Genomic DNA, 24,695 nt, shown 5'->3' on the forward strand with positions numbered 1-24,695 from the left:
GATATTATAAGTAAAATGGGGAGGAATATCGATTTATTGATTTTAATCGATATTGAGTGGCCAATATATTGATTTTTTTTAAATCCTGACATCGACGTTTCTTACCCAGAACCCTTAAAAATTATTTTAATTGAAAATTACATTTCATAACAAAATATATAGCAATGTAGGGCCTACGGTACTGTGTGTACTGTTATATAATCAGTTTCAAATCAACCAGAGTTCTTGTTTGTGACATTTATGCATAACTACTATGTATAGTTTGTATACATTGTTGTACATGTACATGGATGGACTGGTTTATCAAACTGTGTTTTTGTACATGTACGTATGTGTAAGTTCCATGCTTTGTGATAAACGTAAATGTACAATATGTATGTGAAATTTTGTACAAGTTTGAAAATAGTAGCGAAATTAGAAGTTAAATGTGTGCTGGTCACACTTTCATAACACCTTTTTTTCAGATTTGTAAAAACAAAATTTCTATGTGGTATGATCTGCTGGACATTTGTGTACTTTGTAATAAATCACCAATTTCTACTTGCTTTTATTAACTTGGTAAACTTTGATATCTTATTTGTGTTTTGAAATGAACTTTATAAATGTGTTATGCATTTTTGCATGATACACACAATTTTTGTATGAACAGGCTTTAGATTTATGCTCTTATTTTGAATCTATTAGAGCTGTCAACTTTAAGGGGATGATTTTAAATTTAATTTTGTGAATTTCATGAAATATAGGTGCTTATCCATTGATAAAAATTATGAGAAACTTGGGGACTGTACATATGTGTACGTCCATATCAAAACGACACACTTGTTGGCTGATACATGTGTCTCATTTCACTTAATAACTAGGAATAAATACAGACTCATCTCAAGTGAAGGTCACTTCAAAACCCCAAGTCACATGGTTTAGGAATACAGAGAACATTCTTTTACCATGTGACTTCATTGGTGATTATTGAAAGTGACCTCCAATTGAGATGAGCCTGGTATTTATTCCTAGCTATTATGATTATGTGAAATGAAACATGTACATGTAGCAGCCGACAAGTGCATCAGTGCATCGTTTTGATATGGATGTACATGTACACATTTATCATTGACAGTGCCTGCCATGCAGATTTTAATGTGTGTAGCAATTTACAAATTTTGCTATATAGCAATTTTGATGTATTTCAAATTGCTGTTGTTGAATCACAGTCACAATATCAGGTATTGGCATGGTCATGATGGTGTACATGTAAGGGTTCCAAATTCTGTATATATTGACATGGTCAAATTCCACCTGTGAACCACTGTCATTGCTGTGCTGTCCTCATTAGTTACGAAAATAATTTGGTTCATGCACAATGGTCATTTACATACTACTTTTGCTAAATGTTTTGTATTTTTGTATACTATATGTATGTCCATTATTCGATTTACTTTGAAAAATTTGCATAGCAATTTTGAGTGAAAACATTATTTACAATGTAGATGATGTTTTTTGATATTGGCATGTTATTGTAAGATTGCTATACACATGTACAAGCTGAAATTTGTGTAGCAATTTGTCCAAAATGGGGAGCATTTTGCTCTGATACACCAGGTGAATTGAATCCTGTTCTTTCCAGGATCTGTGATGATCGAACGCTGAATGTGCCATATTTTTGTTTAGCTGAATAATTTGGGTCATTATATCAAATGTTAATGTATATGGATACCCAATGTCTTTAATATTATATGCAAAATAAAAATAAAAATAAAATATAAAATGCTATGTGACAGAAACAAGCAAATTTTTTGTAGTTGTCATTATCGATATAAAGCAAGGTGAATCAATTCCAATTCAATAATGACGTAGTTCATATTTTAAAATGCATTCCCAACTCTGAAACTTAAATATTTTTCTCGGTTTACAAGGTGTTTTTTTCTTCTTCTTTTTTCTCCAACAAGCTGCCACTATCATGGATACAGGCATGGAGCAAAAATTGGGGGTATTCGGTTTCACTCAGAATTCGCTTGAGACAGTCGTTTTCATGCAAGCGTGACATGGATGATGGGCGTATATGAGAGACGCACTTGATGCGACACTTCAGATGAGACGCAGAATTGTTTTTCATTCGTTTCCGCTCACCGTCGACAAGGAGCCAAATACCCCCAATTTTCTCCCCGTTGCTGAAGGCGCTATTGTACGTGGCAGTATAGAGTCCCGGTTCTCCTCCATCTCTTCCATGCTATAGGGTGACAAGCTGCTATTATCATGTGTTCAATTAGACACACGGTTTTAATTGTTTATGGAAAAAAAGTCATGAAAGAAAACATGTTTGCACCCCCTAAAGTTTGTTAATTACTGCATGCATCAATACAGTTCCAACTAATGCTCCTGTAAATTCAGTCCACAAGCTACAGGACCTAAACATATTTTTCCATTTTCTAAATTTATTCATGTGATATCTGTTTCAATTCCCACCATATTTTAGTTTGACAACAGTTAAAAAATGGTGGTAACAACAAACGGTGCCCGCAATTTTGGAACTTGTGAAAAAGATTGACAAAAATTGAATAAATTTTGATGTGTTTAAATTGTAACACGATCTGGTCCATGGGGGCCAAAGGAGGCATTTTTGAAAAGTAAGTTACTGTAATTGTTACATTATACATACAATAGGCTATCATTTACTGAAAACACCAAAGGTCTAGCATCTTGGTTTTAAAGTTATGAAGTTTTTTGATGCCCATTTTCTTATGTATTTTATTGTTTTTTACTTCATATTTTTACTTGTACCTTTATCTCAGTTTCAAATTTGCCGTCTTTGGCCCCCATGGACCAGATCATGTCACAATTAAGAATTCCTTTTCTAGAAAACCTGTTTTACAGTGTTATTTTTCAATTCAAAATCAAATAGGCCCTAATCAATTAAAACTGTGTGTCTACAGTACATGTACTTCAAGTATGCAAGTTACACAAAAAGTCTTATATCATATAAGTGGTCAAGCTGCTGTAGCCTGACACAGTATATAATTAAAGACAGAGATAAAAAGAATTTATCGCGTCTGATCACTGTCAGTTACGATCCTTGATTGGTTAACACAGGTTAATAGCGTGTAAAAGGAAGACCGATCTATCTGGTGCTGATCGGAGAAAAGGAATAGCAGCAAATGGAGAAAAATTACGTACTTTTACAAGGCAAAAAGCAACTTTTCTACATTGTAGGCATTGTTAACATGGTGCCTTCGCGAAAGAAAGTTTCTTACTACATGTATAAAGACCTAACTTTTGAGATGGTTTGCATGTTTGAAGGTGCAAAATTAACAATAAGGCGACTGGTTATACCGCCACGTTCAGCAAGTCATCATCACGACACTTGTAAACAAACCGTGCTCGAGTTTGATTGACAGATGACGTCAGACGCGATAAATTCTTTTTATCTCTATCTTTAATTATAGTGTGCAATGTTGGACTCCAGAGGTCTTGTTTACATACATGTATGTTTATTAAATGTTTTATTTTTATCTTATATTATGTCATGTACATGCAAACCATAATAAACAGAGACCAAATAATTTTACTGAAATTCAATAAAACATTTTTTTTAAATTTGCATGTAATATTGAGCAAGAATAGTACATGCACATATCTATTATAATTATGTACATTTTGTACAATGTATAATAAAACCATAATGTATGTTTTATGTAATGAATGAAACCATGCAAAATCAATACATTGTGATTGAACAGTGATTAAAGCTTTGTATTATAAAGAAAATGACAAATTTTAAGTTGTGTCTTTTGTTCATCTGTGACTTACTTTAAAAGAAGGAAAAAATAAACAATGTCATGTCCCGAAAACATGTGTTTATGGCCAGGGTTTATGGGCCAAAACAGGGTAAAATTGCACAATTTGTGCATGCTTCGCAATGACTCATCAAATAGCAAAATTCACCTTCACTTTGGGCTGAAATAGCCTAAAATTGAACATTTCTTGCAAATACCAGAACAAAAATAGACTTTACCCCCTAAATCTTAAGCAGCTTTCACAATCTGCAGCACTGGGGGTCATATTTCAACTCAACTTATGACTGGAAATGTGACCCCTACATGGGATTTCAGTATCAGTATGTCTGGCTGTATCCAGGGGGGGGGGGGTCACTCCCATTTTGGCCTGTACACCATCCACGATAATCAACTTTTGAAAAGCACCCTAAACAAGGATTTAACCCTTGGCTAAAATGATACCCTCAACAGGTAACACGCGTGTGTTTTCACACCCTAAACAGGGATTTTATTCCTTGCATCAAATTTCATACCCTAAATTTCATTTCCGCGCGTATTAGCAACTGTAATTTTGCTACCTTTTTTTTCCAATTTTTCATGTTTTTGACACCCTAAACACGATACATGCGTATCGTGCATAGTACTGCATACCCACGAAAAACTACCCTTTTTACACGTTTTTATTATCGCGGATGGTGTACAAGCCACAATGGGAGTGACCCCCTCCCCCAGGCTATATCGGTGGTGTAGCTAGCAATTTTTCAGAGGTTAGGCAAACTTAAGGCAACAATTTTTAGGCAAGAAACCCAAAATTCCATCTCGAAATCCTGGTGCTGCCACTGCACCCAAAGTCCCTTATTTTTCCATCAATAGCAAATCATCTATCACTGATTTTGTTACCTCTTGAAATAACCACAGATCATTTCCAGGATCTATGAAATAACAAAGCCATTTACATTGTAGAACTCGAGGCGTCTTTGGCTCTTGCCCAAAAAACCCATTTTAAGAAAGGTCATACTCGCCCAATGCTCTCCTATTTCCAAACGGCCCTCTCACCCAATGACCCCATATTTTGTTCATTTTGCTCTCACTGAATGCTAAAATTCCATGCTCTCGCCCAACGACCCCATATTTTTTTATATTTTACTCTCACCGAATGCCCCTTACTGTGAAAGTGCCAGCCCTACACCTAGATCCATTTTGATTGAAGTGTCCCCAGCTTTATTTCGGATTGAATTGTTTAAAATCTTTTTATTACCTCTTGACCAAAAATCTTTTTTTGTTAACATGGTTAATGGCCATCTTGCTGTTTCTTGTTTACTTTTGTCAGTTTGCATGTTTTCATACTTTTTTGTGTTTATTTATCCCTTCATTAGGGGCTATGCATGAGCCCCAGGTAGGTGAGGGCCTTGGTGGGGGGAAGGGGTTACATAATTCAAAACAGTCTGCCAAAATTCCCTCCTTGGCTTGTTCCCCCTCGGCTCACCAAAAATAACTTCCCCACTTCTCCCCCTCAGCCTGCCAAAAAATCTTTTCCCCACCCCCTTTGCACATGCCAAATTTTTGGGATCCCACTTTGAAAACCTAAAATGGTCTCAATATTGCAACTGCAGCAAGCAGGAAAATTTGCATAATAAGCATTTTTGTACTGTTCCTAAGGCTGCCTTTTATTTAAAAGACGCCATAAATGTGTCCCAAAATTGCTTTCCCCCCTCTCAGCTTGCCCAAAATGTTCCCCTCCCTGCCCCCTTTTGGCTGGCAATTTTCTTGCTCCCTCAATTTTACCCTCCCCAGGGCTCATTTATTACACATCCCCTTATTGCATGTCAAAGTTGGGTACCTGCAGGCCAGTAACTAGGATATATTTTTGGGGGGGCTGATTTTGAAAAAGTAGACTTTTTTCTTCAAAATTTTGACCTTTTTGGACTATAGGGGGCAGATTGTGAAAAAGTGAACTTTTTTCCAAAATGTTGACCAAAGAGGCATAAAACCCCCTATTTTTTCGTTCGTTACGCTCGCAAAAGGGACTTTTTGAGATTTGGGGGGTGGCCTAATAAAAAAAATTCCTTAAAGGTGTGTTTATGATATATTTGTTCCACTGGTTTATAGTTGCTTGGTACTGTGTGGCGATTGAAATTTAATTGTAAAAATTGTCCGGAAAAAATGTTGTAAAAATTTATGTAACCAAAAAAAGATTACTTTTGGACCCGGCTTTTGGAACTTTCTTTTCTATAATGGGGACCTGATATAAATGCTTTGTAGCGAAAAAAAATCTGCGCAATTATTTTGAACTTGAGAGAAAAAAAAATAGCTGGATTGGATCTCTTCCAGGTCTATGCTTTGTAATTGTACTAATTTTGTTTCACCCTGAGTATTAGCAGAAAGACTTAGTGGAGGAAATCGTTACTTCATAAAACAAACAAATCTAAACATTCAAAGATGGCGGCTTACAGCGGCGAAATCGTATTGTTTTGGGCAGCGCTTTGTTTTGTTTTTATCTCTAATATCCGTGCTGCAACATATTCTATACCGTTGAATGCAATTGGTGATTGCCAGGAATCACAATATTTTGATTTAGCAGAATTGAAATGTAAAGATTGTGGCGATCTTCAGAGACAGACTGAAAACGGTAAGCTTATAATAATAAAATTTAAGCTTATAAAATTTAAGCTTATAAATAATATTAATTATTTAATATTATTATAAATACAATTGAACAAACATGACAAAAAAGAAAGTCCTAAAACTAAAATGAGAAAAGAATGAAATTTGAGTACCCATAATAATGTCCCATAATCCCCATATATCACAGATTCGGGAATTTTATGCCCACAAAATGCCATTTTTCAAACGGCGATATTTTCCAAAGCATGCTCACCGAATTCCCCGAAATTGCATTCAGATTTCTCAAATGAGTAGGCAGCCATCTTAGAGTTCACAAAAATCATGAAAACTCATCTATACAAGCATAGTAAAGTCACTTTTTCATTCATATACTGTAAGACATGTTCCACCAAGTTGACACTCGATTTAGCTCAAAAGCAATTTGTGTGTAAATCAAGACCATCCAAAACGGCTTTCTTACAGTTAAGAATAGGAGGTCATCTGGGGTCACGTACAGTAGTGTACATTGTACATGTGCCTGCTGTAGCCAGGCTCACATCACACACTATAGGTGGCGCTATTCGTCCATAGGGAAGTGGAATGTGCCTGTACGGTCCAAAAATGGGGCGATCCTTACTTTTAGACCACCCGCGCTATATAGGGCTCAAATATTACTATTTCATCAAGGTTTAATATTCTAACAAGCTTAAACTAAAAGTTTCATCTAAGGAGTCAAGCTTTAAACTATTAAGCAAAAATATCCAACAAGCTAAAAACGATTTTTTACCCGTTTTTTAACAAGCTAAAACCAATTTTTGAAAAGAAGCTTAAAACGTCATTTTTTTCATCATAAAAAGCATCAAAAAATATTTAAAAATACAGTGACCTACCTAATATTACTAATCTATGTTTCCGATGGTATCCAAGAAGCTAAAATATTGTGAAAGAGGGCAGGGCTTTGAGTAATGAGGGAAATTACGGGGTAAAATACATCACGTTTTTCGAGAGATCCGCCATCTTGAATAAATGCAGAATTGCGTCACGCAGTAATACGATGTCAAACGCGCTTGAAAATGCATGATACGCTAGCGTAAATTACCGTCAAAACGAGCGTACATCAAACGCTTGTGCTATGCGAAAACTTCGGAGCTGGCATCACCGGTTTTGTTACCAGCTCTTTTACGTCAAAAATAGCTATAAAAACGTGAATTTTGGAACAAAATAAAGCTTGTTCGATGGAATAAAAGGTATGTTTGTACAGTGGAAAACATGTTTAACCTTGTTGCAAAAGTTTAATATGATAAATTTGCAATTTGTTCCTTATATAGCTCGGGTGGTCTAAAAGTCAGGATCGCCAAAAATGGCTTTACTGTGGGGCTCAATGGAAAAAATTACAAAAAATTAATTTTGACAACCAAAACCTACTTAGTGATGTTGACTTATGTTGGTACTGGCATAATAATGGATTCATAAGCTATCACATAGTGCAATCTATGTTCCACCAAGTGGACGCTCGTTAAAGCGCAAAAGCAATTTGTATGTAAATCAAGACCATCCAAAACAGCTTTCTTACAGTAAAGAATAGGAGGTCATCTGGGGTCACATACAGTAGTGTACATTGTACATGTGCCTGCTGTCACAATTTCACACACAAAATTTTGGACAATTTGGTGACACTATTTTTGTCTGTAACTTCAAAAGTATATGCACTAGAAACATGATTGACCCCTTATTGTTTAGGTAATTTGATTCTCTTTCAAATGAGAGAACTTTCAGCTAAAAATATTGAACTTCAAAATTTTATGAACATACCTACCTGCTGTCACAATTTCACACACAAAATTTTGGTCAATTTGGTGACACTATTTTTGTCTGTAACTTCAAAAGTACCCCGTATTCGTCCGAGTATAGTCCCACGTTCGAGTATAATCCCACACCCCATTTTTGAAAAAAAAGTTTATTTTTTTCGGTTTTGGAGTGTCCCTGGACCTAGACCTAGATGCTAGGATCATTCACGGTTGACCTAAAAAAAAAAAATTAAAAAAAAAATTCAAGAAAATTGACAATTTGTATTCATGTCATACTTATTAATGATTTCAAAATGCATTGAATTTGAATGCATTTTGAAATCATTAATAGAGTATGACATGAAAACAAAGTATCAATTTTCATATTAAAAATACAAAATATCTTGATATTTTTTTTTTTTTAAATTTTTTTTAGGTCAACCATGAATGATCCTAGCATCTAGGTCTAGGTCCAGGGACATAACACTCCAAAACCGGAAAAAAAATAAACTTGAAATTTTTTTTTTTTTTTTTTTTTTGAAATTTGAGTATAATCCCACCCCCAATTGTGAAAAATTTTCACATAAAAAACGGGTGGGACTATACTCGGACCAATACGGTATATGCACTAGAAACATGATTGACCCCTTATTGTTTAGGTAATTTGATTCTCTTTCAAATAAAAGAACTTTCATCTAAAAATATTGAAATTTTATGAACATACCTAGCAACAGCTCAAAGTTCATTCATTATCAATTTTCCACTCTCGGCAGCCAATCAGAGACAAGTGTGTTTCAACGCAATACGGAATACGCTATGTATGCTTTTAAAACACACTCTTGTTAAAGATTAACTGCATAATATTATAGTTGATTTTAAATAATATTTTAGGTTCTTTTTGAAAGTTTGGACATTGGGAGAGTCACAAATGTGGGATGGCAAACCATTCCATAGAACAGGGGCATTGGTGGAAAATGCTCTGTCACCAGCCAACTTGTGGGATCTTGGAATGGAAAGACAAGTGGCAGCAGTAGAGCGCAAAGAGTACCCAGAATGACGGGTGTGAAGTATGGAGGACAGGTATTCAGGTGTAGATGAAGCAAGAACCTTATAAACATGGACGAGAGTGCGGAACTGGACACGTTTAGCAACTGGAAGCCAGTGCAGACTATGAAGCAAAGGAGAAGTATGCGTAATTGCATATATTTTGGTTCTCTGAAAATGAGTCTGGCGCACTTGTTCTGGAGAAGCTGTAGGCGGGTGAGGTTTTTCTGGGAGATGCCATTAAGCAAGGAGGAGCAGTAATCAATCTTGGACAGGACAAGAGTCCTAACCGCATTGGTACACGCATCAAAACTAAGGAAACGCCTTATCCTCCAAATATTGCCAATCTGCCAGTTCAAAGTTTTGGACAAATGAGCAACATAACTGGACATCTTCATGTCATGGTCAAAAATGACCCTAAATTCTTTATGGATGAAGATACAGAGATCTCCAACCCATCCAAATAAAGGGTGAGATGTTTGAGATTAATGTAGTGATAATCAGAAGAGGCAGCAAAAAACTCAGTCTTCGCCATATTGAGCTTCAGCTTGTTACTGGTGAGCCAAGCTTGTAGCTCATGGATGCAGTTGGAAAGTTTGAACAAGGCACAAGCTGCATCACCCGGGATGGCAGGATTAAAGGTGATAATCAGCTGAACATCATCAGCATAGAGGTGATATTGGAGGCCATGATTACGAATAATGTTCCCGATGGCACGAGTGTAATAGGTGAACAATATCGGGCCAATGACCGATCCCTGGGGGACACCATAAGGCAGATGAACCTTATCAGAATAGCATCCCTTCACAAAGACCTGAATACTGCGATTTTCAAGGTAGGACTGGAACACTCTATGGGCATCACCAATGATGCCAAATTCTTGGCTCAATCGCTGCAACAGAATACGGTGATCCACCGTATCAAATGCGGCAGTCAAGTCCAGTAACACCACAAAGACAGCCCTGTTGTCATCAATAGCTCTGAGAATGGTATTATGAACAGCCAAGAGTGCTGTCTCGGTGCTGTGAGCAGCCCGATACGCTGACTGCAAAGGCTCAGCCAGTTTATTGCACTCAACATACTCGGTGAGCTGAACACTGACCACCTTCTCAATCAGTTTGCCAACAAAGGCCAGATTGGAGACAGGCCGGTAGTTCGAGAGCTGCTGTTTGTCAAGGGACACTTTTTTTAGCACAGGCGTGATGGTAGCCCTACGTAGTTCAGCAGGAAAGCAGCCAGAAAGGAGGGAGTTATTGACAATCTTAGTTAGAATAGGGAGAAAAATATGGATATGTTTCTTTAACAACCAGGTCGGGAGGGGGTGTAGGTCACATGACTTGGAGGTCCATGGCGTTATTATTTTAGATAACTCTTCTTCAGACACAGCTTCAAATTTGTCAAACGAGCATTGCAATGTGCTAGATGTAGAACATTGAGAAGTGATGTTTGAAGAGGTAGCATGGACAGCATCAACATCAGCACGAATTGTTTTTACTTTACCAATGAAATATTTACAGAAATCATTAGCTAATGTAGCTGGAGAGCTACTATCTGGAAGGTCACATGAGGTCTTATTCAAAAGAGCATTTATAGTCTTATACATGTCCTTAGTGTTACAATTGAGTAGCCTTTCATTATAAAAAGATGCTTTCTCTTTGCTAATGGTTGTTGCAGCTTCCCTCTGGGAATCAATATAGGCTTGACGGTCAACTTCAGTCCTTGTTTTACGCCAGCGCCGTTCACTCCGCCTATGTAAGCGTCGCGCATCCTGAACAGTTTGATTAAACCATTCAGGTTTGATGCGAACGGTACATGGTTTTTCTTTGGCAGGTGCATGGGTCTCAAGTACTTGGCTACAGGTTTTGTTATAAAACTGGACAAGGTCGACATGTGCCTCATCCATGGAATCATCAGTGGTATTGAGCTTGAACACAAGGTCTTCCTCAAAAGCAACAGGATCAATATTGCGGAAATTACGCGCTTTGTAAGTTTGTACACATTGGTGGCTCTGACAATTGACTGCTTCTTAAAATCAATGTCACAAAGTATGAGAAAATGATCAGAAACATGAACAGGGTGGATGTCATATGGCTTGACAACATGATCATTCTCTTTAACCATAACCAAATCCAAAGTGTGTCCCTTCACATGAGTGGGCTCATCAACAAGTTGCTCAAAACTAAGAGACTCAAGGATAGCAAGCATAGATTTGGTGTCGCTTTCATTGGGCATGTCCATATGGATATTGAAGTCACCCAATACCACTGATCGTCCAGGAAGGAGGTCAACTGCATTGAGAAATATCTCAAAATCATGAAAGTATTGAGGCATTTGCTTTAAAGATGATGATCTATACACAACAACAAAGTAAAGGTTCTGGTTTTTCATGTAAAATAATGAATGTTCAAAAGTGTCACTTTTAGGTAGTTTCTCTTCGCAGAGTTCGAGACTCACTTGGCTCTTGAAAACACATGCTGTTCCTCCACCGCGATGGACAGAGTTACGTGGTACACCCAAAAATGAGTAACCGGGAGGACACATTTGCCCAGTGATGACACGATCATCAGAACGGAGCCAGGTTTCCGTGAGGTACATGTACATTGTTCATTTTAGTCACCTAATTTTAGAGCACAGCAAACATGGAAAAGTACAGTATGATGTCCTTAATTTGCAAAATTACTACTTTGAAAAAATCAAAATAAGACTCTGGTTTGAAAACAAACCTGCAGGCATTAGATTGTGTGAAATTATGGGCAGAATTCATGAGATTTTACCCCCCCTCCCAGAAAAGGTTTGATAATATTTTGTCTTTCTTTTCTAGGACTCTCCTGTGAATGTGCAGCAGGCAACAAACTGATAGAAAATAGAGGTGCGCCAAGTTCTATAGCATGTCAGCCATGTCCTGCTGGAGCTGTAAGTTACAAGATGAAAACTGATGAATCAACTGTAACTCTCAAAGATTATCATGAACAGATTGGCATAAATCATAATTGATAAAACAGGTTATCATTTAAAAAAAAACCACCAGATCGAGGGTCAGGAAGGGTGGTTACTGGTATCACTATATGGACCCAATACTGTTTTTAAAAGTAGAAATTAGTTGCATAATTATTTTTTTCGCTTTGCAAATTTTGAACAGCGCCCCTTGTTTTTAAATTTCGGATTCTTTGCTTCCTTGCATTGAACTACATGTACATCAATAAAAGAATATATTCACAAATTGTTATTTTTGTCAGTATTATTAGCTGCTATAGTTTTTCACTGAATCAATTTGACTTCCACACTGTGAGACAATGTTCTTTCCTCGCTTTAAATAATTAATTTTATTATTGTGTCATGTTTTAGGCAGCAACTCAAGATGGTTGGAATTGTATCCGTTGTACGACAGGATTATCACCTACAAATGAATGTGCAGCTTGTGAAGATGGTGCTATAGGAGGTAAGAAACAAAGTACATGTAAAATCAAATCAAATACATCAGGGGTTCTCAACTGGCGGCCCACAGGCCAGATCCGGCCCGCCGACCAGCTGTGGTTGTCCCTTGAACAGCTCTGAAATGCACAGTTAACATAGCAAAGCAAATATAGTTGACAACCCCTGGTCTACATGACATAGTACTGAATTATGAAAAACATTGCAATGAAATATCGTGTCTGGAACCACCTCATTTCATCATACATCTGATTGATGGTGATGCAATGGATGATGGGGGAAACCTTTTGGCGTCAGATACCTTGCGTGTGACAACTGTAAGCAAAGCCCCCACCATTTTTTTTTGAGTGCCGGGCAGCCAGCGTCAGTCCTGAGCGGCGGCGCCCACCGTAGCTACAACCCTGATCTGTTTGGTTATTTTGTTTTTGTTTTGTTTTGCTTCTTTTTCTATGGCATGTGTTTGAGACAATCTCCATTTGAATATCTGGCGCCTCATGAAACAAGAAATGACTGGCCCATTTGATAGCTTCATTAGTACTGCATTAATCTAAAAACTTGTTGTTTTATTTTTGTAGTTGAGTATTTAATAGATGGAAAACTTCAGACCCAGAAGAGCTGTCAAAATTGCAAGGCAACAACACAACCAGATGAGGCAGGAACAAGGTGAGTGTTATACCTGCACAATTGGGATAATTTTGGTTTTGTACATATGTACATAAGGTTGTATTAAGGAAGGTGTGGCAGTTTTCAAAGCAATGGGAAATTTCCCTTTATTTTGTTGATTTTTGCAGCTTTAAAAAGTTGAATTGCCTTTTCAAGTGTTATACGAAATTGATGGATGTGAAGGAAGTAAAGTCAATCAATTCGTTATTCACCCAAATGGGTGAAATTTTAGACATGGTGCCCAGCCCGCATTTGTGGGGGATCATGTGAAAGACGAATGTGTCTGAGGCAGTGGAAAATAATATATTAACTAAATATCATTCATACACTCCCAACAAGTAAACCGCATTTATTAACCTACAACTATTATAGAGACTTCGAAGCTCAAAGCCACTGGTCAATAAAATTCATCAAATACATGTAAATTAATGTATGAGCATGGCAGTAGCAATAGCCTGCTTCATATGAAACAATATAGCACCCATTTGAAAAGACTTTGTTAAGCAACCAGGCACTAATGAAGTCAAATAATATGTTATTTCGCTTTCTCCAATGTATAGATAACATCTTGTAAATTAACAAGTACTTTACTTTTTGTGCTGTTTGTATTTTGATGTGTGTAGGTGTACCCGATGTGATGAGAGTGTCATCTCCTTGGCAGGTACATGTGTATGCAATTCACCACGGGTACAGGTAAGCAAATGTTCATCATCATGCCTTATATAAAAAGTGCTGTGTTGGAGAAATACAGCACATTTGTAGCCATAAATCAGACTACCATCATGCCTATTGTATCCAGGGTGTCCCAAAATTAATCATCGCTTCTTTTTTTTTCTATTTTATAACACTATTTTGTGTCATAAATATTCAATACCCAAAATGCCAGATCGGGTTAACTTGAATGTTGTACTTTTGTCCTTTTATAATCCAGACTGGTGGACTGTGTTTTCCTGCTAATTCATTGAGTGAAGCAACATACAACGTGCCCTTCAATGTGAGTATAGATTGAAATCACATCCAAGCTATTCTGAAATGGGGGACTCATGTTCTTACATTGTGTCAGTCATGGGCTATTTGATATTGTTCACATGTAACATATCATCAAATTGCCCAATGGCCTAGATTGCTACTATATATAGTCTGTCTCATCTCAAGTTGAGAGTAATGCCATTTTAAGCATACATCGCTGATTGGCTGCTGAGGCGATCTGCTGTTGCCAAGTGGAAATTTATGAATGAACTGTGCGCCGTAGGCGTTGTTAGCTCTGAATTTGCAACATCACGGTAGTCCCGCTCGACAAAGGTTTACTGCAAAATAGTATAACCTAATCCCACAGGGCATACCACTCTTAAATTGCCACATTTGAGTCTGATTAACCCTAACACCCTAGGGCTTGTTGCTGACTGGAAGGGAAAGAAGGAAGGAATAAAGAGAGAAAACAAAGAAAGAAGTTGTTTGCTATGGGTGGGATTCGAACCCGAGATCCCTCGCATGACAAGCACTAGGTCGGCGACACTTGGCCACAGGTCTTCTGCTGGCATGGCCAATGAAAGCTTGCCTATATATCGCTTAGGGTGATTGGGCTATTCCAGTTGAATTCGCACCCCCCCTATGGAAGACATTTGACAAAAGTTCAATTCCGGTTGGAATATGGGAGAAGCCCAAATTCCAGCTGGCAATTTAAGCATAGATTCCAGCAGGAGGTATGGACATTTGGTACAATTCCGGCTGGTCTAAATTACGCATAAAACAGATAACAAATCAATAAATATATGAGAAGTCTATAAAGACCCTATGGAAGACATTGACATTTTTGTAGATTCCGGCTGGAAGATGGACAAAATAGCTCTAATTCCAGCAGCTCCTAATTTCTAGTACAGGTGACCCTATGGAAGACATTGGCATTTATGTGAATTCCGGCTGTAATGGGAAAAAATGCTCCCATTCCAGATGGACCCTATGGAAGACATTTGCCTTACTTTCAAATCCGGCTGGAAAATGGGAAAAATTCTCAAATTCCAGTTGGACCCTATGGAAGACATTCGCTTTTCCTTCAAATCCAGTTGGAAAATGGGAAAAATGCTCAAATTCCAGCTGGACCCTATGGAAGACATTTGCCTTACTTTCAAATCCGGCTGGAAAATGGGAAAAATTCTCAAATTCCAGTTGGACCCTATGGAAGACATTGGCTTTTCCTTCAAATCCAGTTGGAAAATTGGGAAAATGCTTAAATTCCAGCTGATTTGTTTAAAATTGTTTATATTTAGAACACCAGCATGATCAAACCTATGTAAGGCTTGAAAGGAGTGTATCATACAGTGGCGTAGCTGGGATTTTTTCCAGGGGGGGCAAGCCTGTATGGGGCGGGGGCCCAAATCCACCAAACAAAAATGGGGGTAGGTGCGGGTGGTGCGACGCACCCATCGAAAAGTAAGTGTACTTTCAAAGAAAAGTACACTTTCAAATACCGGGGGTATATCAAAGAAAAATAAAAAACAAAGGAAATAAGTTTAAATTTGGCAATACAGTGGGCCAAGAGGGAAAATGGTAAACTGGTTTATTACTTTGTCAAAGAATTGCGCGCTCTACAAGAAAAATTTAACTAATTTGTTCTTAAGGTGGTATTGGATGCATTTTCTAGAAATAAGGAAATGCTTTGAGCATGTTTTAAACATATTAATTGAGTAGGGTAAAGTACACTGATCAATATGCCTTTTGTTTGAAGCAAATCGGACATACGGTTTCTATACTACATCAAATTATATTTTCTTTGTATCTTATTATTTTTTATCAATAATCAATATAGTTAATGAGCTAAAAAGGACTGTAAAGGCTCATTAATATGTAATTTTTTCTAATATTTTGCTAAAAATCAATGCATAAATGTTCATGGTACTTTTATTTTGCATACTTTTGCCCTGAAACTTGGTCAAAGTGTTTCTAATATGTTCTAATGTATTATATAGTGAAGCCGCCCCCTCATTTGCATATTTGCATAATTAATGAGCTAATTTGCATAAATGCTAATTAATTATGCAAATTAGGGCGGCTAGCTCATTAATTATGCATAAATTATCTGGAAGTCATTAGGAACACTTTGACCAAGTTTGAAACCAATATTCTGTTAAATAAAAATGTTATGAACATTTATGCATTGGATTTTAGCAAAATATTGGCAAAATTACATATTAATGAGCACTTTCAAGTCATATTAGCTCATTAACTGTATTGATTATTGATAAAAACAATACAATACAAAGACATTTAAAATGTATGTATTATGAAAACCGTATGTCCGATTAGCTTCAAACAAAAGGCATATGGATCAGTGTTCTCTGCCCTACTCAATTAATATGTTTAAAACATAAATAGAGCACTTCCAAAATGGGTCCAGAACCACCTTAATAGAAATGAATTTTGGCCATAATTCTTGCTAATTTCCTGGTTAAAGTGCGCAAGTGCGCGCGAAGCGTGCTAAGAATGTCCAATTTTGGCCCAAAATGAAGGTACATTTTTTACGTGAACATGGTAAAGGCCAGTGCACGCAAAGCGCGCACAATTGTGCAATGTTACCATATATCGGTCCAAAAGATGGTGTTTTGGGGAACATGCCTTAGGCTATTTCAGGGGCCTGGACCCGTACCCATCTGGTCTGATGGTAATTCCGTGTTTGAAATAGCTCAATGGTAAATGACTTATCATCATCATCAGTCGGCTGCTGAGCAGGCGACTACACTCTTTCTCCAACTGATGCGATCTTGGGCAAGTGAAACAATTTTGTTTGGCTGCAGCATCCCTTCAGTATCGCCCAGTAGGTGCTGGACATCTGTAAGTACAGTGTGCGCAGCTGACCCGGTTTCCTCTTCCCATGTGGTGGAATATAAAGCGCATATTCTTTCACAGGCTCGCCATCTTCAAGATGCAGTATATGGCGAGAAATTTGAGTTGATGAATCTTGACTCTGGCAACCAGTGGAGTGGTGTTGGTCAGGTTGTAGATGGTTTCATTTGGAATCCGATCCACACGCTTGATGTTTAACATGACTCTGTAGCAAGATGTTGCAAATGCATTGATCTTGTTTTCCATGTCCTTGGTAATTACCCATGACCCATTTCGATTGGCAAGGACGGGCTTCTCCAAAGGCGTTCCAGTTTCCAGAAAGCTGCCCAGGCTAGTGCTTTTCTTCTTTTAGGTCTCCAACACTAGAGCCCATCTTGGAACCCAAATACTTGAAGTCTGTGTCATGGTTGATGGTTCTACCATAGACTTCAAGTGCTGGTTGGGCGTTACAGTTTGCAGTCATATATTCTGTCTTAGGTGCGCTGATGACAAGGCCTAGATCTGCTGCTGCAGTTGCAGTCCTAGTAAGCTGTGACTGGGCCCGGTCTATGGAAGATTCCAGCAGGGCAATATCATCAGCAAAATCCAGGTCATTCAGCATCTTGGCAGGATACCTGCTTGACCGACGTGGGTAGGTAACAATTCCAGCGTCCATTCCAGAAGTTGATTTCATCAGAAGGTAGTCTACCAGGATAATGAACAGGAATGGTGCCAACACATCACCCTGAAGCACTCCAGTTGTTACTTGGAAAGGCTCTGAGATACTGCCATCTACCATAACGGCACTATTGGAGTCTTTGTAGAGCACCTGGATGGCATTGACCACAACCTTTGGTATTCCATAATGCCGCAGCACTGAAAACATGACGGACCTGTTGATGGAGTCGAAGGAAGTCCACAAAAGTGACTGTTAAGGGAAGTTGGTACTCCTTGAAGCCTTCCATGATCCTCCTCAAAATGTGTATTTGCTGAGCACAGCTGCGACCCGATCTAAAGCCAGCCTGGTTGCTTCTCAGTAAAGGATCAATGTGGGGTCTGATCCTGTTCAGAAGAATCTTGTTGTACACTTTTGCGGCAATGGACATAAGCAAAATACCACGGTAGTTTGTCATGAGAGAGAGGTCACCTTTCTTTGGTAGAGGAATGATTACATTCAGTAACCCATTGACGCTTGACGGTGTCAGCGTTGAGAATACTTCCATACAGAATTCGAGAATCATATCAATCATGCTATCCTCTCCTCCCTGAAGTGCTTCTGCAGTTATAGCATAGTCCAATCCTGCTGCCTTGTTGGTCTTCATGGCTGCTATTGCTTTGACAACTTCTTCACGAGTTGGGGGCTCAGTGATAATAGGAAGATCTTCAACAGCTGGTGCAGGAAGTTCTGAAGCTGCATGCTGTGCCACTGTCGTTGTTAAGGAGTGAGCTAAAATATTCCTTCCATTCCTCAAGCAGTTCATGGTCACTGGTTGGAGCTGATCCATCTCTCTTTTTGACTTTCATTCCTTTCCTTGAGTTCTTCCCAGAAAACGAGTGTATAATTTTCCAGGTGGTGGTATAATTCCCCATCTCGTCGGCCAGCTTCAGGTCTTCCATCTGCTTATTGAGGGTAGCAATCTCATCAGATTTATAAGAGTTGTTAAGGCTGGTGTTCAAGGTAAATGACTAAATCATCCAATTTTGTGTCGATACTGAAAATTTTCGGTTGGGGCATGCAATACAAGAAACATGTCGGATACAGCCTTCTTGACCACCTTTTTCGACTTTTTTTTTGGGGGGTGGCCATTTTATTGTTTTATTTATTTTAGTCAATATACTGCTCCTATAGGTGCTTTTGTGAAATCAACATTTCAAAAGATTTCTATTTCTTTGTCTCCAAGAAGTCAAGTACATTGTCGAGTATATTGATAATAATCGTATGGCACTACATATCATAGGCCTGTGTATTCCCTCTTTCTCTATCCCTTCTCTCCCCCATCCCTTTTTTCCCGTCTCTCTCTCTCTCCTTTTTCCTCTTTTTTCCTTGCGCTAGGGGGCAGGGGCCCAAATAGCGCTAGGGAGCGGGGCCCAAATAGGCATATTTTTGCCAGGGCCATCCCGGCAGCTACGCCACTGGTGTCATAACAGCACTTTTGGGAATTGTAATAGTGCAGTATGAAAATCAACACAATGGAAGGCAAAACACCTTTCTTGTTTTATTTGTTCTAACAATTAGGTCATATTTTGCTCGAGTAATTCATTTATTTTGGGTTTTATAAGGGTGACATCCCACTATCTCTAAGGACCGCTATCTCTAAGGTTCACTATCTCTAAGGTTCGGTGTAAAGTCTATGGCGATCAGAATCCCGCTATCTCTAATAGAGAAAAGGGTGCGCTATACCTAAAAAAAAGGTCCGCTACTTCTAAGTTTCGATATCACTAATTTAGAATAAGGTTCGCTAGTTCTAAGGTTCGATATCACTAATTTTAAATAAGGTTTGCTATCACTAATTTAAAATAAGGTTCGCTATCACTAATTTTGAATAAGGTCCGCTATCACTAATTTATTGAAGGTTCGCTATCTCTAAGGTTCGTTATCACTAATTGCAATAAAGGTCCGCCATACCTAAGGTTCGCTATCACTAATTTTGTTTAGGGTTCGCTATCCCTAATTAATTAAGGTTCGCTATCTCTAAGGTTCGCTATCACTAATTTTGATTAGGGTGGGCTCTACCTAAGGTTCGTTATCACTAATCTTAAATACGGTCCACTATCTCTAATTTTAAATAAGGTCCGCTATCTCTAATTTTAAAAATCCCGGTATATCTAAAAAGGTCCGCTATCTCTAATTTTAAATAAGGTCCGATATCACTCATTTTGTTTAGGGTTCGCTATCCCTAATTAATTAAGGTTCGCTATCTCTAAGGTTCGCTATCACTAATTTTGATTAGGGTGGGCTATACCTAAGGTTCGTTATCACTAATCTTAAATAAGGTCCACTATCTCTAATTTTAAAAAAGGTCCGCTATCTCTAATTTCAAAAAAGGTCCGCTATCTCTAATTTTAAATAAGGTCCGATATCTCTAATTTCAAATAAGGTCCGCTATCTATACCTTATTTAAAATTAGAGATAGCGAACCTTATTTAAAATTAGAGATAGCGAACCTTATTTAAAATTAGAGATAGCGAACCTTATTATATATTAGAGATAGCGAACCATGTTTGAAATTAGAGATAGCGAACCTTATTTGAAATTAGTGATAGCGAACCTTAGAGATAGCGAACCTTAGAGATAGCGAACCTTATTTGAAATTAGAGATAGCGAACCTTAGGGATACCGGGATTGTTAAAATTAGAGATAGCCGACCTTATTTTAAATTAGTGATAGCGAACCTTAGAGATAGTGAACCTTCAATAAATTAGTGATAGCGGACCTTATTTAAAATTAGAGATAGCGAACCTTATTTAAAATTAGTGATATCGAACCTTAGGTATAGTGGACCTTTTTCGTAATTAGTGATAACGAACCTTAGGGATAGCGAACCTTAGAGATAGCGAACCGTAACCTTTATAAGTACATATTTAAGCAAGAAACTGACAGAAAATTAGGTATCAGAATTTTATATCTTCTGTCGTAACTCAAAGTATTATACCTCTAGCTCATAGCCTGGAAATATAACTTGTAAACCTTCTACTGATGAACCACCAACAGTTGCAGGAGCATAGGCCCTATAGTATTTATGGTAAAAACTGAGCACAGTAAAATTAAGCTCGGGCTCTGTCCTCGATGTCAGTTGGCCTACCATCGCTAGACTATTTTCTCAGGGGGTGTACAGAGATATTGGGCTATTCCATTTGAAGTCCACACACCCCCTGTGGTTCATCCATTTGAACCATTCCAGATCCAACCGTTTTTATCTAAAATGGTAGAAAGGTGTGGAAGATTTTGGAATTCCAACCAAATTCAACGGTTTAAGCAATTCCAAATCCTACCATTTTTACCTGAATTTGTGGAAAAGGTGGATGAGAATTCGGAATTCCAAGCACATTTAACAGTCGAACCATTCCAAATCCAGTAATTTTTTCAAAATGTACCTGAGAGGTGTGGAATTCCAACCAAATTTAACACAGCTATATTGACCCCCCCCTCCCCTGCCCAAGGGGGCAAAATTTACAAATGGGGTACCAAACAAGATCCCGCCTTATCGGCCTGCTAAAAATCCCCCCCCCTCTTTGCACAAGCCATTTTTTTAGATCTCAATTTGCAATGTCTATGAATGTGTGCCCAAAATTGCTTGACCCACCCCCCTGCCAAACAATGATTCCCCCTTTCAACAAGCCAAAAATTCTTGTCCACCCAATTTTCCCTCCCCCAGGACCATAATTTATGGCACTACCTCTAGGTCTGTGATTTAATATACCACATTTTATAGAATTTTTGCAACAAGCTACATAGGTCATCTCAGGACAAAATGTTCCCCACCCAGATCTGATTGACATCTAGAACCTGGGATACAGCCTCATTTCTCATGACATAGTTCAACATTTTTCAACTGAAATCGTACAATATATTAAACCCCAAATTACTGAGAATGAGTATAATGCAGGCAAGGGCAGATCATAAAATCTGACAGGTAACAAGTTTATTCTTAGTGGTTTACACACACATTCCATACAGTAAAAGTAAATCCCTGTTCATCATGATGATGGTCAAATTTGCTGAATGGTATTCAGTATAAATATTGTGTTTTGAATGTTCATGAAATCAAAATAATCAGTAATGTGCAAAATTGAGCCCAGGAAATAGAACAGAATGATATTATTTTAGATTGAAACTGGCTAGCTAAATCCTAATCCTAACTGGCGATAAAAGTCACATTTTAATATTTAGCCAGTTAAGGTTTTTGTTGTGGAAATGGACATTAACATGTATTAGCATTAGATAGGAGTTAGGTCTACTGTTTAACATTTTAAAAAGGCATGAGGTAACTTATTATTAGGGCTAATTAAGTATTATTTTCTTTATTTTCAAACAAGTGGTCACAGCCCAATTATTATCAACAGTACATTTTGGAACTGCGGATTTAATTTTATTGCAATTATGGTTGATTTTATACATTGATATAATGCAGGGGTGTTCTAAGCCTGGTAAGAAAGAAGCAAATCCCTTTAAGGACAATGGTTTGCTTTGGAAGTCAAACACTTTTAAAAGTCTTGGTATTAACTTTTCTCTGAATACCAATGCACTTTATGAGCTCAACTTTGTTCCCAAGCTTCACCAACTCGAACTGATTTTGAATTGCTGGAGAATGAGAAATTTGTCTTTGATTGGTGAAGTAACTGTTATTAAAACACTCTTGCTTCCCCAACTACTTTACTTTTTACTTATTTTCTGTTTTATGTATTTCCATTCCCAAGCTTTTCTTTAAGAAAGTCAACACTTTATTTTTTTAATTTATCTGGAAAGGAGGGAATGATCGTGTCAAGCGTAACTTGTTTTATAATGACTATGAGGAAGCTGGTTTGAGAATGGTGGACATTGAAGCTTTTTCACAAGCTCAAAAACTTTTTTTGGGCAAAACTATTGCTTGATCCTGGTTATGTATCTGCTTGGAAATGTATTGAACTAAGCATTCTCAGTAAATTCCATGAAAATACATCTCTCTTATTGAGAGCAAATGCCCTTAAGGCCGTTCTTTCCTCTTTGAAAAACTGCCAGCTCTCTGAAACCATCAGGACTTGGTATATTTACACTAAAAATTAAGCACAATATGAGCCTTGGTGATTATCACTTACAGGATCTGCTGTGGTGAAATAAAGATATTCGTCTAAAACGCAGGAGCTTATAATTTTGTTAAGACATTTGATCAAGTTTAATATTCCCATCAAACATAGGAGAAAGTATAATTCCCTTATGAATGGTATCCTTCTTGACTGGTTCTACATGTACAATCCTCCTAATGTTGATGTGAATATATTTGATGAAATTGTTGTAGTAGTTGTTCTAAAATCCTGTAGTAAAGCTGATCATGCTGAAAACTTTTGGACAGAATCCTGTGATGTAGCTGAGGACGACATTAATTGGTCCGATATTCATGCCAACAATTTCAAATGTTCTATGGATACTAAAATCAAATCTTTTTACTTCAAAATATTCCATAGGGCTATTTGTACAAATGAATTCCTGCATAAGATAGGCAGAATTACATCTCCCAATTGCTCCTTTTGTGACAGGTCCACCGAAACCCTTGTGCATTTATTTTGTGAATGTACTATTATCACTCCTCTTTGGGATAATCTCTTGGTTTTCAATTCCGATTTTGCCTTTACGAGTTATGCATGGTTATGTGTACACAATGTGTTGCAATTTTGTTCTGGTATACCAGAACGAAATTCAAATTTCACGATTACTTTGCTAACGAATTAATCTGCAAGAAATATTTTGTACATAAACATTATGTAGCCAGAGGTTTCCAGTGATATAAAAATCTCAACTTTTTTGAGAAAAGTTAGGGATGATGCTGTGGATCACGAAATGCCCTTTTAACTAAAACCTGCAGTCAGTGCAGTGTAGTATTTGTGACGTGGTATATCGAAAGCAGACACTTTTGGGCAGGATCGTAAATGGAGAAATAGCCAAAAATCTACCCGGGTGATTTTTTCACGATTTGGGTTTATGATGTTATTAATGTTTAAAATATTGTCTGATCGTTTCAGACCGGAATATAACTGGCATGTTGTATTTTTGAGACATTTTTCAAGGTAATTCCTATACTCTCAACATTGTCAATAATATTTTTAAAGGCAGCTTATCTATTATTAATATTAAAGGCCCATTCAGTGATTTGCTCATCCGGACGATCGTAAAAATCATCAAAATTTTGGTACCGTACCTTTGTTATTACATAGATGTGCTAAGTCTGCGAATGGTTCAGCCAAAAGCCGTGTAGGCCTATTTAAGACAAAATAAGACATTTTACGAATCTGTATTTTTAGATACTGACAGTATCTAAAATTAGCTACAAGTATTTGAATGGCGGGGCTTGAACTTCGTCAGTACTGCTGTTTTCTTCATTTTTTGCCAAATTTGGCATTTCAAAAATACCAAATGACAATTTGAATGACTTAGGCCTATCCTTCTCTTTTAAGCAATTTATAAACAATTTTAATTTTTTACTCTTGCACTGGGATCACTGAATGGGTCTTTAAGAAATGTGGCGTATCATGTCAAAAACAGACATCTTTTGGACAGCTTATAAATTTGGAGGCTTTCACATAAAGAGCTATTTTGCTCCACAACGCCGCTTTTCCCCAATAAAATCGGACATTCCTAAGCGAAGAAATTGAGTTCGTAAGTTATGGTATTAAAAATTGGAAATTGAAATATCGTGGGTAAAAAGCTGAAAAGACAAATAAAACCAGAACAGAACAATTTAGAGAACAATAATGAATTAATAATAATGAACAATAATGAATTAAAGAGTTGACAGGAGATTAGGAGTTAATGTTTTCTGCAGTTTCAGTGTACATCTTCTCACCGTTGATGGTTTGGTGGACTGTCATGTAACATGGATGTAGT

The 24,695-nt window shown here is 37.5% G+C and overlaps 1 protein-coding gene across 1 annotated transcript in view; it reads left to right on the plus strand.

Moving 5' to 3' along the window:
* The first annotated feature begins 6,205 nt into the window (after positions 1–6,205).
* LOC140135964 (meckelin-like) overlaps positions 6,206–24,695 on the plus strand; it is a 66,066-nt gene continuing 47,576 nt past the window's right edge. The window contains exons 1-6 of the mRNA XM_072157660.1: positions 6,206–6,396; positions 12,024–12,115; positions 12,548–12,641; positions 13,210–13,297; positions 13,921–13,990; positions 14,229–14,291. Of these exons, the coding sequence (XP_072013761.1) occupies positions 6,207–6,396; positions 12,024–12,115; positions 12,548–12,641; positions 13,210–13,297; positions 13,921–13,990; positions 14,229–14,291 (597 nt within the window). The 5' untranslated portion in view covers position 6,206. The remainder of the gene's footprint in view (positions 6,397–12,023; positions 12,116–12,547; positions 12,642–13,209; positions 13,298–13,920; positions 13,991–14,228; positions 14,292–24,695) is intronic.

Source organism: Amphiura filiformis, chromosome 16 (assembly GCF_039555335.1).
Source record: "Amphiura filiformis chromosome 16, Afil_fr2py, whole genome shotgun sequence".
Classification (NCBI taxonomy): Eukaryota; Metazoa; Echinodermata; class Ophiuroidea; order Amphilepidida; family Amphiuridae; genus Amphiura; species Amphiura filiformis.